This window comes from Balaenoptera musculus, chromosome 16, assembly GCF_009873245.2.
Source record: "Balaenoptera musculus isolate JJ_BM4_2016_0621 chromosome 16, mBalMus1.pri.v3, whole genome shotgun sequence".
Taxonomy (NCBI): domain Eukaryota; kingdom Metazoa; phylum Chordata; class Mammalia; order Artiodactyla; family Balaenopteridae; genus Balaenoptera; species Balaenoptera musculus.
In genome coordinates, this window is record NC_045800.1 from 65479655 (window position 1) to 65495017 (window position 15363).

A 15363-nucleotide genomic window follows, 5' to 3' on the forward strand; every position below is an offset into this window, starting at 1 on the left:
GTGATCTGGGACACTACAATCTACAAGGTCCTGGAAGAGCAGGGGAGGCTGGGCAAGATAAACCTGCAATAATAGCTCAGCATTGAAAAAGATACAACGCAGTCAATTCTGCTAGGAGTCCAAGAGAGCAAGGAAAACTTAAAGTAGAAAAGACCCAAGGGAATTCTCAGAGAATTTGCACGGAGCAGGTTTGCAGGAATTGGTATTTACTGGTCAGTTTACTGGCAGACACAGACTTAAGGTCTTTTTCTCACTCAAGCTTCTAAATTGAATCCAAAGATTGTCAAGAATACACAGGACACATACAATACATGGTAGGTACAAACCAAAAGACACCTCAGTAGAGTAGGTGGAAGAGGAAATCAAATTGATACTGTGAGGGAGAAAAAAAAATTGCGATTGCCAGAATTGGTTTCGGAAGGAATTGGAAAAATTAGCATACCTTCGTAGTAACTGTAGAGCATGAAGACATAGTCTAGTTATGATAATGAAACAGGATCTTTTATAATATAGTCAGCTTCCAAAAGGACCGTATATCAAATCAAGAACTTGAGTGTGATCAAGTATGGTTTTGGTGAAAACTCCTTCCCTACTTCCTATGACAAGATAGGCCATTTTCTCCATTTATGCCTTGCCCAGCAACTTTAATGGTAAGCTTTCCAACCCACTAATTCATTTGTCCACTTAACCTCTCCCAAATTCAACCTGGAAGCACCCTGACTTGACTTCTATATCCCCATCATTCATGTTCTCTGCTGCTTGCAAGCGGCAGAATTCTGTGGGAGCCTTAGCCAGCTTTGAAATCTTAAGACCTAAATCTGCCTGAGGTCTTTATTTCTCCTCAGCAATCCCTATTTTGGAAGATTTTGAGTATCCTCCTGCCATGGGACCTGTTCTAAGCCTTCCTATGCCTCACCTCCAAAGCTGCCCATAGCCCAGGCTGTCAAGAGAGGCCCTCAAGGGACTTTCCTGGCGGTCCACTGGCTAAGACTCTGCCCTTCCACTGCAGGGGTCAGGGAAATAAGAAACTAAGAAACTAAGATCTCACATGCCAAGTGCTGCGGCCAAAAAAAAAAGGCCCTCAAGAAATAGGTTTCTTTTTTTCTTCCTCAGTTTTATTGAAATATAAATGACATACAGCACTGTGTAAGTTTAAGGTGTACAGCATAATGATTTGATTTACATACATCATGAAATGATGACCACAATAAGTTTAGTGAAACTTTATCTCATATAGATACAAAATAAAAGAAAAAACAATATTTTTTCCTTGTGATGAAAACTCTTAAGATATACTCTCCTAACAACTTTTATATTTGATGTACAGCAGTGTTATATTTATCATGTTGTACATTATATCTCCAGTATTTATTTATCTTATAACTGGAAGTTTGTACCTTTTGACCACCTTCACCCAATTCCCCCTCCCCCCTCCCCCCACTCCCCACTCCTGGTAACCACAAATCTGATCTCCTTTTCTATGAGTTTGTTTGTTTGTTTTTGAAGTGTAATTGACCTACAACACTATGTTAGTTCCTGGTGCACAGTATTTCTATACATTACAAGATGATCACAATAGATTTCTTATTAACCTTTCCCTCCCTTGCTCAACAGCACAATTTCCTTCCTTACCTGAAGTTTCTTCCCTGTTATGGGGCTGTCCATTATCTTGTGCCCTTTAGCTTAGTCTCCATGCTACTTTTTTTTTTTTTTTTTTTTTTTAGGCTGTGCTGGGTCTTCATTGCAATGCGCGGGCTTCTCTAGTTGCAGTGCCCGGGCTCAGTAGTTGTGGCATGCAGGCTTAGTTGTGGTAGGTGGGATCTTGGTTCCCCAACAAGTGATCGAACCCGGGCCCCTTGCATTGAGAGTGCAGAGTTTTAACCACTGGACTACCAGGGAAGTCCCTCCATGCTACTTTATTTAAGCAGTTTTTACTACATTAATGAGCCCTTCCTTCTAGCATCTTCAGTCTCTTCTTTATTAGCACCTTCTTCTCTGCTGTCTAGGGGTTGTCCATGTTTATCATGCCCAGGTCATGCCTTTGCTTGACCTTGCTCTCCCATCTACCTTTAGCCCTATTTCTCTCCATGACAAATTCTGTTTCTTGCTGTTTCTTGTTCCTATAACATCTGTTTATTTCTGAGTCCACTGACCTACTCTCCTGACATTACATTCACAACACAGCTTCATTCTCTTTTTTTCCCCCTACATTTTGAAATTCCTCAGTCCTGGAATTCTGTGACACCTATAGGCCATCCTGGTTCTCCTCCTATAAGTCCAACCAAAATGCCTTCACCATCTTCTTTCTCTGGATGCTTCCTTCTTCAGACCTCTCTTGGCACTGCAAACACTTCGAGACTCCTGGTCCAGCCGAAGACTTCCAAAGCTGACTCTCCAGCCATGAATGAATGGGGTTTTTTTTGGTTTTGTTTTGTTTTAACTTTTTGGCCTCATCCCGTGGCATGTGGGATCTTAGTGTCCCAACCAGGGATCCAACTTGCGCCCCCTGCATTGGAAGCACGGAGTCTTAACAACTGGACCGCCAGGGAAGTCCCCAGCCATGAAGGTTTTGCTCTGTAACTGCAGCCCATTATCGCTAACCCCTGAAGAACTGTGCTGTGTTCCTGACCTCTTTTTTTGCATTTTTCACCTGAGACATTCTGGGACCTGCTCCGCTGATTCTTCCTTCTTGTTGCCTCATACATCGTGACCTCTACATAGTAGGCACATTAAAAACAACTGACTGAATTATTCCTGAATGTTTTCTTCCTCCCCTCGGAGAATTCATTTAAAGCTGTCTTGATTATCTGGTGAGTCTGTTCTAACAAACATACTTTCTCCAGCTCTGTGAATAGAGGGGATGAAAAAGTTGGGACAGATACAGGTCTGCCTGGAATGTCCTTCTCCCTCCGGTTCCATCCTCTCCTTCCTCTACATTATTCTCATTCTTGCCAACCTGGCAAACTTATCTTCATCCCTCAAAACCCAGCTCACAAAACTCCTTGTCTGTGAAGCCTCATGTAATAACCCAGGCGGAATTAGGAGCTTCATAGCTCTCTCCACACTGCTTCTGCAGCAGCCCCAGACCTCTGTCATAGCACTTCTGACACACTCCACTCCAGTTACCAAACCGTATGTCTCTCAAAGGACTTATCTTCCTTTTTTTATATTCCCAGTGCTAGCTCAGGACTTAGCACAAAGCAGATACCCAATAGCTCAAGAAACTTTGTTAAATGCCTCTCAGAGGACTTCCCTGGTGGCACAGTTGGTGAGAATCCACCTGCCAATGCAGGGGACACGGGTTCGAGCCCTGGTTCTGGAAGATCCCACATGCTGTGGAGCAACGAAGCCCGTGCGCCACAGCTACTGAGCCTGCATGCCACAATGAAGAGTAGCCTCTGCTCGCCACAACTAGAGAAAGCCCATGCACAGCAACGAAGACCCAACGCAGCCAAAAATTTTAAAAATAAATAAATAAATGCCTCTCAGAGGTCCTTTTTAAACTCTGTGACTGCGATTATGTAATTCTATATATTTGCACAAATGAGGCTAATTTCTTGATAAACTTCACAGTGTCACAATACCTTAAACCTGACAGAAAATGGAAAGCACCTACTACAGGCTCACACAAAGCTGGGACTCTGTGGGTCCCTTTCCCATTCCCTCCTCTTATATATAAGAGGCATTTCAAAAATAGTTATCATTGTCTTAAAGGTTTCTAAGGCCTTCATCATCTGTAGAATTCTATTATTTAAAATCCACTGACAACTCAGTTCCTCCAGGAAATTGTTCTTAAACAACCCCACCAAACACAGATAACCTCTGAATTATCACCTCTCCTCAGCATTCATGAAGAATAGTGTTGAACTTTATTAATTTGTACTCACTGATTATGTAATTTTGACTTTGCTCATTAGTATTGCATATGTCAACATTTTGTTCCCCCAACTATGTGAAAGCTTAAGGGTAAGACTCATATCTTCTATTTCTTTTGTGTCTTATCTTTTTATAGGACCTAGTACTATAATACCCTCAATAAATATTGCTGACAGGTCAAATACTGACTGACAGAAGCAATTGGATAATATCTCCAAAGTGTTTTTATCTTCTTAGAGAAAAACACTAAGTAAATCCATCAGTGTTATTATTGCTCAAGTGTGTGAATAACAATTGCTACCGTTGATTGAGTAATGTCTTTACACATTATACTATGCTTTCTAAATAAACATGGCTTTAAGTTGTAACGTAAATGCCCCAAACTTCCAAATTTACCTCTCTAGACTGAATCCCATTGCTCCAGACGTTTCTTTTTTTTTGGACGCACCTGCGGGATTTTAGTTCCCCGACCAGGGGTTGAACCCGTGCCCCTTGCAGTGGAAGTGCGGAGTCCTAACCACTGGACAGCCAGGGAATTCCCAGAATATTTCAGCTTAGATCCTTCACAGACATCTTAAACTCAACGTTTCCAATACTACATTACTCTTAAAACACTCCTTTCCATTGGCTTCTATCCTACCCCCCCACCCCCTCACCCACACACATCTCTAGCTACCCCTCTATCTCCTTTACCGCCTCATCATTCTCCAACTGGCCATTAGGTGTTGCAGTTACTCAAGGCTGAGTTCTAGGTTCTCACTCTCTCTCTTTAGGCTTGACTTACTAATATTATATCTTCAGCCTGGGCTGCTCCTTATATATTCTACTCTTTAATATCTCCTCTTGGATGTCTCTGAGGCCTCCGCATACTCAGTGTGTCCCAACCAAGCAACTCATCCTCTCCCCTGTCCTTCCGCTTTGCCCTAAAGCAACAACAAACTGATCCTCTTCCAGTGATTCCTGTCTCAGTGAGTCCATCCAGTCGTGTTTTTTGTGGGTTTCTTTTTGGCCGCGCCACGTGGCTTGTGGGATCTTAGTTCCCTGACCAGGGATCGAACCCATGCCCCCTGCAGTGGAAGCACGGAGTCCTAACCACTGGACTGCCAGGGAATTCCCCATCCAGTCATGTAAACCAGGAACCTAGGAATTATCTTTATCTCCCTTTCCTCACCCCCTAATTGAATCCATCACCAAGTTCTGTCCATTTCATCACTTCAGTGTGTCTCAAATCCATCTTCTTCCCTCCACTCCCATGGCCTTTACTCTAGACCAATTGCCACATCTTGCAATAGTGTGCTCACGTCCACTTTTATCCTTATTCCATTGTCCAAGCCATGAGCAGAATGATCATTTTGAAATACACACCTCACCATGTCAGCCACAGCTTAATACTGGCTTCATATTGCTTTAGGATAATGTCAAGACTCCTACAGGGGCTACAAGGCTGCCAGTGGCTGTAAGACTTGACCTATTTCTCTATCTCATCTTATATGATAAACATCCTAGTTCTTCTCACTCCAGCCTCAGTGGCTTTCTTCTGTAATTACAAACCAATAATTCCACTCTTGTAAACCAGTAAATTTCATTTGCAGAAAAGTTTCATTTTAGGCAAAGCAAGCACTTTACAGTTCTTCAGTCTAGCAGCTCCCTCTATTGTCTTACACATTTATCAATGTGAGTGACCTGCCTGAAGCCTGGAAGGACATAGCATGGTAATGTATTTGAAGTTGTGATCAGACCCTTGAAGACACCAAATTCTTCCACCATAAGCTCTGTTTCTTTTTTCTGGAATGCTTTTTCTTTTTCCTTTCCTCAGTTAAGCCCTAGTCATTCTTCACCTTTGGGTTCAAGCATCATTTCCTTAAGGAAGGCTTCTCTAAACTGGTTTAGGTCAATCCCTGTTTTATGGTCTGTTTTTTTTTTTTTTTTGGCCGCTCTGTGCAGCATGTGGGAACTTAGTTCCCCAAAGTACTTATTCCAGTTTAAATTTTACATAAATTTCTGTGGTTACTTGATTAAGATCTCTTTCCCACTAGAATATAAGCTCCCTGAAGTGCAGGAACCAAGTTTTTATTTACTATTGTATATTTGATGCCTAGCACCTGTACAAGAAATACGTGATGAACCACAACAAAAATAAATTAGATCAGTTCTCTAAATAATTTCCAGTTCATTGCTATATCTAATTGTAACTACACTGAGATGATGTAGTTCCTCTTCTGAAATATTCAGAAAACTCTTACTCGTTTTTCAAGGCTCAGCTCAACTCTCTAGGTCTTCTTAATTTCCCCCCACAACCCCACCCCAAGAGAACTGGTCTCTTCCCTCTTTGCTCCTTATAGTACTCTATGCATACCCCTAATACTGGACAGATACTGACAAATTATACTTACTTTTTTGTAACTGCTTGCTCTCTTACAAAAGTCTTTGTAGGAATTTTATCTTATTTTCATAGCTTGACCATCTAACATAACACCTGGCGCACAGTAGGTGGACAGTAAATATGTATGGATTGAAAGAATAATGATCTGTTCTGCAGGTCTAGGGGTGCACATACTAAGGAAGTGAAAGGAATATAGCACATATTATGTGCTGTGCACTGTGGTAGGTCCTTTGTCTAAATGATTTTATTTGATATCCATATCATATCTGGGGGATCACCCATATTTTTACAGGTTAGAAACTGAATATCAGGTATTTATTGTCTTTAAGATCACTTACAGGACCTCCCTGGTGGAGCAGCGTTTAAGAATCTGCCTGCCAATGCAGGGGACACGGGTTCAAGCCCTGGTCTGGGAAGATCCCACATGCTGCGGAGCAACTAAGCCCATGCTGCGCCACAACTGCTGAGCTCGCGCTCTAGAGCCCACAAGCCACAACTACTGAGCCCGTGTGCTGCAACTACTGAAGCCCACGCACCTAGAGCCCGTGCTCCGCAACAAGAGGAACCACCTCAATGAGAAGCCAGTGCACCACAATGAAGAGTAGCCCCCGCTCACTGCAACTAGAGAAAGCCCATGCACAGCAACGCAGATCCAAGGCAGCCCAAAAATAAATAAAATTTAGAAAAAAAGATCACTTACCTACTAAGTAGAGAAACAGACATTCAATGTTTCTGTTCTTTTTCACTATACTCTGTTAGTAACTTAATGTACAGCTTTGGAGGACTGTAGAAAAAGATTTGATTAAAAAATGTCACTTTTCATTTTTTGAATACCAGATTACTAATGCCGTAATAAAAAAGAAACCTGAAGCTGTTTCCTAAAATCCCTGCTTTCCTGATTAAACTTTACCTCATGTTCACAAACTTTTTCAACTGTACACTAGCCATGGAAAGCTGACGGCACAACTTAAGCATATCTAATATTATTTCTAGAGTCAAAAATAATAAGAATCATCTTTATCTTATGCACTTTCTTAAGATCTAATTACCTAAGGTCAAAACATAACCAAAGTATGCTTTTAAAAAAAATCAGGGAGTTCCCTGGTGGCCTACTGGTTAGGATTCCAGGCTTTCACTGCCGTGGCCCAGATTCAATCCCTGGTTGGGGAACTGAGATCCCACAAGCTGTGCAGCTCCGCCAAAAAAAAAAAAAAAAAAAAAAAATCAAACCATATAAAAGAGTGTACAAATGCTACTAAAGGAGCAAAGATCATGTGTTATATATCGGATAAATTATATATGACTCCAAAATTATTTAAATTATAAGGCATCTGTGATATATGATGCTTATTCCTGGTAAATATAAGTAAATAAACGTTAATGATCTGTGGTCTAAAAGAGACTACCTAGCCTAACTTAAAGATAGCTAAGGAAATTCCCTGGTGGTCCAGTGGTTAGGACTCTGGGCTTCCATTACAGGGAGCACGGGCTAGATCCCTGGTCGGGAAACTAAGATCCTGCAAGCCGCACAGTGTGGCCAAAAATAAATAAATAAATAAATAAATAAATAAATAAATAAATAAATAAAATAAAGATAGCTAAGGTCCATGACAATGTTTATTAAAATGGAGCCTCCCCTTGATTTTGGGAGGCCCAGGTCGGAGTGGGGGTTGGGGGGAGGTGTAATGCCCCCCAGGCAGGGACGACCCCCTGTCCCCGGCTGGCCTAGCCTACTCAAACCTGGTATATGAGTGGGTGAACGCGGCCATCTTCTTCAGCATCGTCAACACCGTTGCAACCACTTGGACCCTCCCCAGCCTCCCAAGTGCATCACAGCTCTATGTCTTCGTGGAATCGCACTTTGACAGTGGCATCAACAACTGGCTTTGCATGTACATGTATGACCACATTGGTGGGGAGCACTCTGCGGTAATTCCAGAGTTGGGGGCCAATGTGGCCACATTTGCCATCACCACTCTGTGGCTTGGGCCTTGTGATAATGCCTACCTGTGGTCATGTCTTAACTGCTTTGGTCTCAACTTTGAGCTCTGGGTACAGAAACTGGCAGAGTGGGGGTCCCTAGCGCAAATTGAGGCCTGTCTGTGGGAGCAGATGTCCCGCAGGGTCTCAGCCATCTTTGGGGCCATGAACTTCTGGGCCATCATCATGTACAACCTTGTAAGCCTGAGCAGCCTTGAGTTCACAGAGCTGGTCGCCCAGTGCCTGCTACTCACAGGGTTCCCCCAGACCACACTGGCCATCCTGTTTGTCACCTACTGGGGTGTCCAGCGGGTGAAAGAGCGAGAACGAACCCTGGTGCTGGAGGAGGAGCAGAAGCAGGACAAAGAGAAGCTGGAATAGTAGGGAGGGGGACGGGCTCTTCTCAGCTACTCCTGCGCCCAGGTCTAGGCCAGGCCAGGTGGGGCCTGACTAATATAATAAAAGACTTTTCTGGACTTCCCTGGTGGCGCAGTGGTTGAGAATCTGCCTGCCAATGCAGGGGACGCGGGTTCGAGCCCTGGTCTGGGAAGATCCCACATGCTGCGGAGCAGCTGAGCCTGTGCATCTGGAGCCTGTGCTCCACAACAAGAGAGGTCGCGATAGTGACAGGCCCGCGCACCGCGATGAAGGGTGGCCCTCGCTCGCCGCAACTGGAGAAAGCCCTCGCACAGAAAGGAAGACCCAACGCAGCCATAAATAAATAAATAAAAATTAAAAAAAAAAAAAACTTTTCTACCACGAAAAACAACAACAACAACAATAATAATAAAAGGCACATTGATTTACTCCTGTTTCATGAAATGTCAGGGTATGTGTGGGGTTGGGTGAAACTTTCAAAGAAGGCTTTTTACATTTATTTATTTATTTATTTATTTATTTAAGCCGCGCCCTACGGCATGTGGGATCTTAGTTCCCCTACCAGGGAAAGAACCTGTGCCCTCTGCATTAGGAGTGTGGAGTCTTAACCACTGCATTGCCAGGGAAGTCCCCAAAGAAGGCTTTTTAGGTAGTTATTGCTATATCCAGTCTTTATGGTATTCATGTATTGCCCATATTTTAAAAAAAACTGCCTGGGACATCCCTGGTGGTCCCGTGGTTAAGACTTCGCCTTCCACTGCAGGGGGTGCGGGTTCAATCCCTGGTCAGAGAGCTAAGATCCCACATGCCTCAATGGTCAAAAAACCAAAACATAAAACAGAAGCAGGGGCTTCCCTGGTGGCGCAGTGGTTAAGAATCCGCCTGTCAATGCAGGGGACACGGGTCCGAGCCCTCGTCCGGCAAGATCCCACATGCCGCGGAGCAAGCAAGCCCGTGCGCCACAACTACTGAGCCTGCGCTCTAGAGCCTGTGAGCCGCAACTACTGAAGCCCGCGTGCCTAGAGCCCGTGCTCTGCAATAAGGGAAGCCTGCGCACCGCCACGAAGAGTAGCCCCCGCTCTCCGCAACCAGAGAAAGCCTGCGCGCAGAAACAAAGACCCAACGCAGCCAAAATAAATAAATAAATAAATTTATATTAAAAAAAGAACAACAAAAAACAGAACAAGTATTGTAACAAATTCAATGAAGACTTTAAAAAAAATTTTATTTATTTATTTATTTATGCCTGCATTGGGTCTTCGTTGCTGCGCGTGGGCTTTCTCTGGTTGCGGCGAGCGGGGGCTACTGTTCGTTGCGGTGCGCATGCTCCTCATTGCGGTGGCTTCTCTTGTTGCAGAGCTCAGGCTGTAGGCGCACAGGCTTCAGTAGTTGTGGCTCACGGGCTTAGTTGCTCCGTGGCATGTGGGATCTTCCTGGACCAGGGCTCGAACCCGTGTTCCCTTCATTTGCAGGCAGATTCTCAACCACTGCACTACCAGGGAAGTCCCAAACCAGTCCCTCTTTCTGTTTCCCCTCTTCTGTAAATGGTCCATCAAGTCTTTTAACCACCTTAGCAAAAAACTTTGCATCAGTTTTGACTTATCCTATTCCTTGCTTTCCATATTTAATTCCTTAGCAAGCCCAGAAGGTGCTATCTCCTCCATCCATTTTCTTTCTGATTATGTTTTCATGCTCTCACCAACTCTCTTGCCTGGATTATTGCAAAAGCTTCCTAACTGGCTTCTTTACTGTCAGATCTGTCAGTGACTGTCTTCCCAATTATTGTATTCATCTCTCCCTGATTAATTCTTCCAAAACATAGCTGTCACCAGTTTCTTTTTTTTTTTTTCTTTTTTTTTTTTTTTTTAATTATTTATTTAATTTATTTATTTTTGGCTGCGTTGGGTCTTCGTTGCTGTGCGCGGGCTTTCTCTAGTTGCAGTGAGCGGGGGCTACTCTTTGTTGAGGTGCACAGGCTTCTCATTGCGGTGGCTTCTCTTGCTGCAGAGCACAGGCTCTAGGCGCACAGGCTTCAGTAGCTGTGGCACGCGGGCTTCAGTAGTTGTGGCTTGTGGGCTCTAGAGCACAGGCTCAGTCGTTGCGGCGCACGGGGTTAGTTGCTCCGAGGCATATGGGATCTTCCTGGACCAGGGCTTGAACCTGTGTCCCCTGCATTGGCAGGCGGATTCTTAACCACTGTGCCACCAGGGAAGCCCTGTCACCAGTTTCTTATTAGCCACTAAATTAAGTCTAAACTCTTTAGCCCAAGATTGAAACTGTTCATGATATAACCTTGACCTATTTCTCTAATGTTATTGGTCAGTGGTCTGCCATACAAGTGTTGGGGAGTCAAGGAGAGGGGGTCAAGAATCTTAAGATAGGCAAACTGGACAATTCTTTGTTCTTTGACCAAGCTGAGTTTCCTTATTTGTGTGTGTGTGTGTGTGTGTTTGTGTGTATGTGCACCTGTGCATGCATGTGTATACATGTATGTGTGTTTGCCCTGGCCCATGCTTGGGTGTGTCAAAAGCCTGTTCAATTACTTCCTTCCCTCATGATCTTTGACAAACATGGTCTGTCTTTCTTCTGCATCCCTACTTTTTATTTGTGTATGTTATTTATTTTACTATTAGGTTCACATTCATTCCATGAAATAGTACATTCATTGAGGGAAGGGATTCATTTTTCTCCATTTCTTTAGCCTCTGGCCACTAGTTGCTATCTATTCTAGCAGTGAAAGACAGACATAGAAAGGCTTGGTCTTTAAGTAGAGCCACCATTGTATATCATCTATTCAGAGTCAAGTGACATATCAAATGAACAAAACAGATAATTCCTACCTTCATGGAGCTTACATTCTAGTGGGGGGAAACTAATAATAAAAACATTTTATATATATTATAAGCACTGGTAAATGCTGTGGAAAAAATTAAAGGAGAGAAAAGAGATAGTGAGTTTTGGTAGGGGTGAGGGTGGAGTGGGTAGTAATTTTAAATATTACAGCCAGAAAAGGCCTCCTTGAGAAGCTTACATTTGTGGAAAACCTGAAGAAGGATATAGAAAGAATAAGTTACATGGAATATCTAGGGGAAAAGTAGTACAGGTGGAAAGAACAGCATGTGCAGAGGCCCTGAGGGAATCATGCCAGGTATTTATGAGGAACAAAGAAGCCAGTGTGACTGAAGGAAGTTCTAGGAGTTGAGGCCAGAGATATAACAGGAAACCAGTAGACCATTTTAAGAATTCCCCCAAGTGATATGGGAAGCCATTGAAGGGTTTGGGGATAAGGTGTGACAAGATTTGTTTTAGGTTTTAAAGAATTGCTTTGGCTGCCATATTAGGAACGAAAGTAGGAAGCAAGAGAAAGCAGGGAGATTAATTAGGAAATTACTCAAGGTTTATGGACTGAGGTTGGAGTTGTGATTTAATGAAATGAGGAAAGGTTGCAGGAGTAGTATGTTTGGGAAAGAAGATGAGGAATTTTGTTTTGGATATGATAAATAGATGCCAGTTAGATATACAGGTGGAGATGTGGGAAATATGGATCAATAGATTTGGAGAGTGGGTGGGAAGGGCTGGAGATTAGGAGTCATCCCAATGACTACATATAAATGGTATTTAAAAGCCTGAGGTTGGGTAAGATCTCTGAGAGTGAGTGTAATAACATCTGTGGGTTGAGTAGTTTAGCTGTAACCAGCTGAGTAGAGAAGAAATAATTGGATGTTTAAGTCACTAGACTTGTCAGTTATCATGTATATAAACTTTCCATCCTAGGTCTGGATTGAGTTTTGGAGTTGAGGGCCATTATGTGATAAATTAAATCTGTAAGGTGCATCTCATTTGAAACAGAAATGGATTAGAAGGGATACCAGTACAGCTTACAGGACAGGGGAAAAATACACATTAGCACTAGGAGCTGGGACAGCTTTGCTAGTTACGTAATATGAAAGCATAGACCTTTCTCTTTTTTTTGTTACATAAAAAAAACCTGGGGACTTCCCTGGTGGCGCAGTGGTTAAGAATCCGCCTGCCAATGCAGGGGACACAGGTTCGAGGCCTGGTCTGGAAAGATCCCACATGCCGCGGAGCAACTAAGCCCGTGTGCCACAATTATGAGCCTGCGCTCTAGAGCCTGTGAGCCACAACTACTGAAGCCCGCGCGCCTAGAGCCTGAGCTCTGCAACAAGAAGCCTGTGCACCACAGCAAAGAGTAGCCTCTGCTCGCCACAACTAGAGAAAGCCCGTGCACAGCAAAAAAGACCCAACTCGGGGCTTCCCTGGTGGCGCAGTGGTTGAGAATCTGCCTGCCAATGCAGGGGACACGGGTTCGAGCCCTGGTCTGGGAAGATCCCACATGCCGCAGAGCAACTGGGCCCGTGAGCCACAACTGCTGAGCCTGCGCGTCTGGAGCCTGTGCTCCGCAACGGGAGAGGCCGCGACAGTGAGAGGCCCGCGCATCGCGATGAAGAGTGGCCCCCGCTTGCCACAACTAGAGAAAGCCCTCGCACAGAAACGAAGACCCAACACAGCCAAAAATAAAAATAAATAAATAAATCAAAAACATACGCAAAAAAAAAAAAAAGACCCAACTCAGCCAAAAATAAATAAACAAACAAACAAACAAAAACCCTTAGGGAGGTTGTTCTTGTACTTTTTTATTGTAATAAAACATACTTCAGGGATTACCTGGCAGTCCAGTGGTTACGACTCTGCACGTCCACTACAGGGGGCACGGGTTCAATCCCCGGTCACTCCGCAAGCCGCACGGCCAAAAAAATAATAATAATAAAAAATAAAATTACTCTTTTAACCATTTTTAAGTGTACAATTCAGTAGTATTAATTACATTCACAATGTTGTGCAACCATCCCCACTTTTGGGAGCTTTCAATTCTTCACATTAGACATGCAAATTATTAATAATGATATTATTATATGGGTCTGTATTTTCTGGTAGAAATTGAATATTGGGAACATGGGAAAAAATAAATTTGAAATCTGGACTCATCATTAATGATAAATGTCGGCTAGAAACACCTTGCAGAAGCATATCCATAGAAGGAGAAAGTGGGGACCAGTGTCAATAATAGGGAAGATTGGAGTAAGTATTAACGAAAATTATAATAGGTAATTTCTGAAAAAGAAGATAAAAGTTCAGAACAACTTTGGTCACAAAGAATAGGAATGAATTTTGCTCAAGCTGGAGGTGATGAGGGACGCACAGTAAGAGAATAGTGGTGGGTAAGGGGTGGTTTGAAAAAAATAGTCTTGTAATACAGCGGGGTCAGGGAGAAGAAACTGGGAGGTTCCTGAGAGTTTAGGAGTTGGTGGGGAGTAAAGCGGTGGAATTTGAGAGCTAAGCACAAAGCACAGATTCAGAAAGTCCTGGCAAGGCAGAAGTATTTGTGTAATTCATAGGGCCCCAAAGAAAGAAGAACTTGCTTTAGCAATTATTTCTTTGGCAGAGGGGTTGGGGGTGGAATAGAAGCTTAGTTGGGGGGGGGTGGTTAGGGAGGCAGAATGTGAGGTTCAGCGAGAAGATCTGAGAAGGCAGAGCTGATTAGGTGGGAGACAGTGTAATTTCTGAAGTTCCTGGAAAGAGTGAGGAACCAAAGGTTGGTTCTGGAAAGGGTTCATTTTGGGGAGGTCAGAAGGCAGCCCGATGGACGGTTACATGTCGATCGATGATCAATATGGGTTGATGGATGGGGGAGATTTCTGAAGTGGTGGGTTTTGGAAGGACCTTCTCGCTGGCCATGCTTCCCTTCTTCCGCCTGTAACAGAAGACGCCTGCACAGCGAGGCCAGAAGTAGAGATGTGGGGCGAGGCTGGGGAGATAGGGGAGGCGTCCAGCCCCGGCGACTCCCGCTTCGGGCCTTGACCCAGGCCCCGCCCCTGGCCTACGCCATCAGCCAGCGCCGCGCCGCCCGTGGTGTTCCGTCCCGCCGTGCGGCGGTCGGTGCCCTGTCACCGCCTGCTCTGGCCATGGCGAGGGCCCTTGGGTTGTAAATTGGCGACCGAAGCTCCCGACGCGGCCCTGGTCCTGATGGCGGCGGCGGCGGCCCTGGCAGCGGCCGAGCCACCTCCCGCGATGCCGCAAGCGGCAGGAGCCGGAGGGCCAGCTGCCCGCAGAGATTTCTACTGGCTGCGCTCCTTCCTGGCCGGAGGTGGGTTTCCGCCGGGAGCACCTGGCCGCGCACGTAGTGGCCCGGGGCGGGATCCGGGGCAGGTCGGGTGTATGCGGCCGCGATGACATTCTTGGACTCTGGCTGCTCCAACGCCCTGCCAGGTGTTTGCCCGGACCCGCTGTAACCTCTAAGAATCCCTTGACTAATGACAGCAGGATCCTGGGGAGGAAGGGCCTCACGCTGTCGAGGAGCGGCTGGAGCCTTGGAAAGGCTGAACCAGGCACCAGTTCTTCAGGGTTGGAGAGCAGGAAAAAGAGGGGAGTCCCTTAAAGGACGTCAGGGTTTCAGTGCAACATGCTGGGCACTCCTTTCTTTTAAAAAGACTGTGCACGACCGAGAGTAGAAATGGATTTTGCTGTTTGCTTAAAAGAAAATAAACATTGGAGGTCAGCTTTTTAAGGATGACGGGGAAATTGTGCAAAACTGTCTACAACCAAAACTGGTTCCGGTGATTCTAGAAAACTGTGCCACAGGTACTTTGACAGGTAGCTGGTGCAGCCCTACTATTGGGGTGACTGTCGGGCCAGAAGTTTCATATTGTCTCTCAGAAATTTCTGCT

The 15363-nt window shown here is 44.6% G+C and overlaps 2 protein-coding genes across 4 annotated transcripts in view; one reads left to right on the forward strand and one right to left on the reverse strand.

Moving 5' to 3' along the window:
- TET1 (tet methylcytosine dioxygenase 1) overlaps positions 1 to 13363 on the reverse strand; it is a 148532-nt gene extending 135169 nt beyond the window's left edge. The window contains exon 1 of the mRNA XM_036829600.1: positions 13304 to 13363. The gene's annotated coding sequence lies outside the window, so the exon portion shown is untranslated. The remainder of the gene's footprint in view (positions 1 to 13303) is intronic.
- A 1178-nt stretch (positions 13364 to 14541) lies between these two features.
- SLC25A16 (solute carrier family 25 member 16) overlaps positions 14542 to 15363 on the forward strand; it is a 34831-nt gene continuing 34009 nt past the window's right edge. For all 3 annotated transcript variants that reach the window (XM_036828780.1, XM_036828779.1, XM_036828778.1), the window contains exon 1: positions 14542 to 14783. In XM_036828780.1, the coding sequence (XP_036684675.1) occupies positions 14663 to 14783 (121 nt within the window). In that variant the 5' untranslated portion in view covers positions 14542 to 14662. The remainder of the gene's footprint in view (positions 14784 to 15363) is intronic.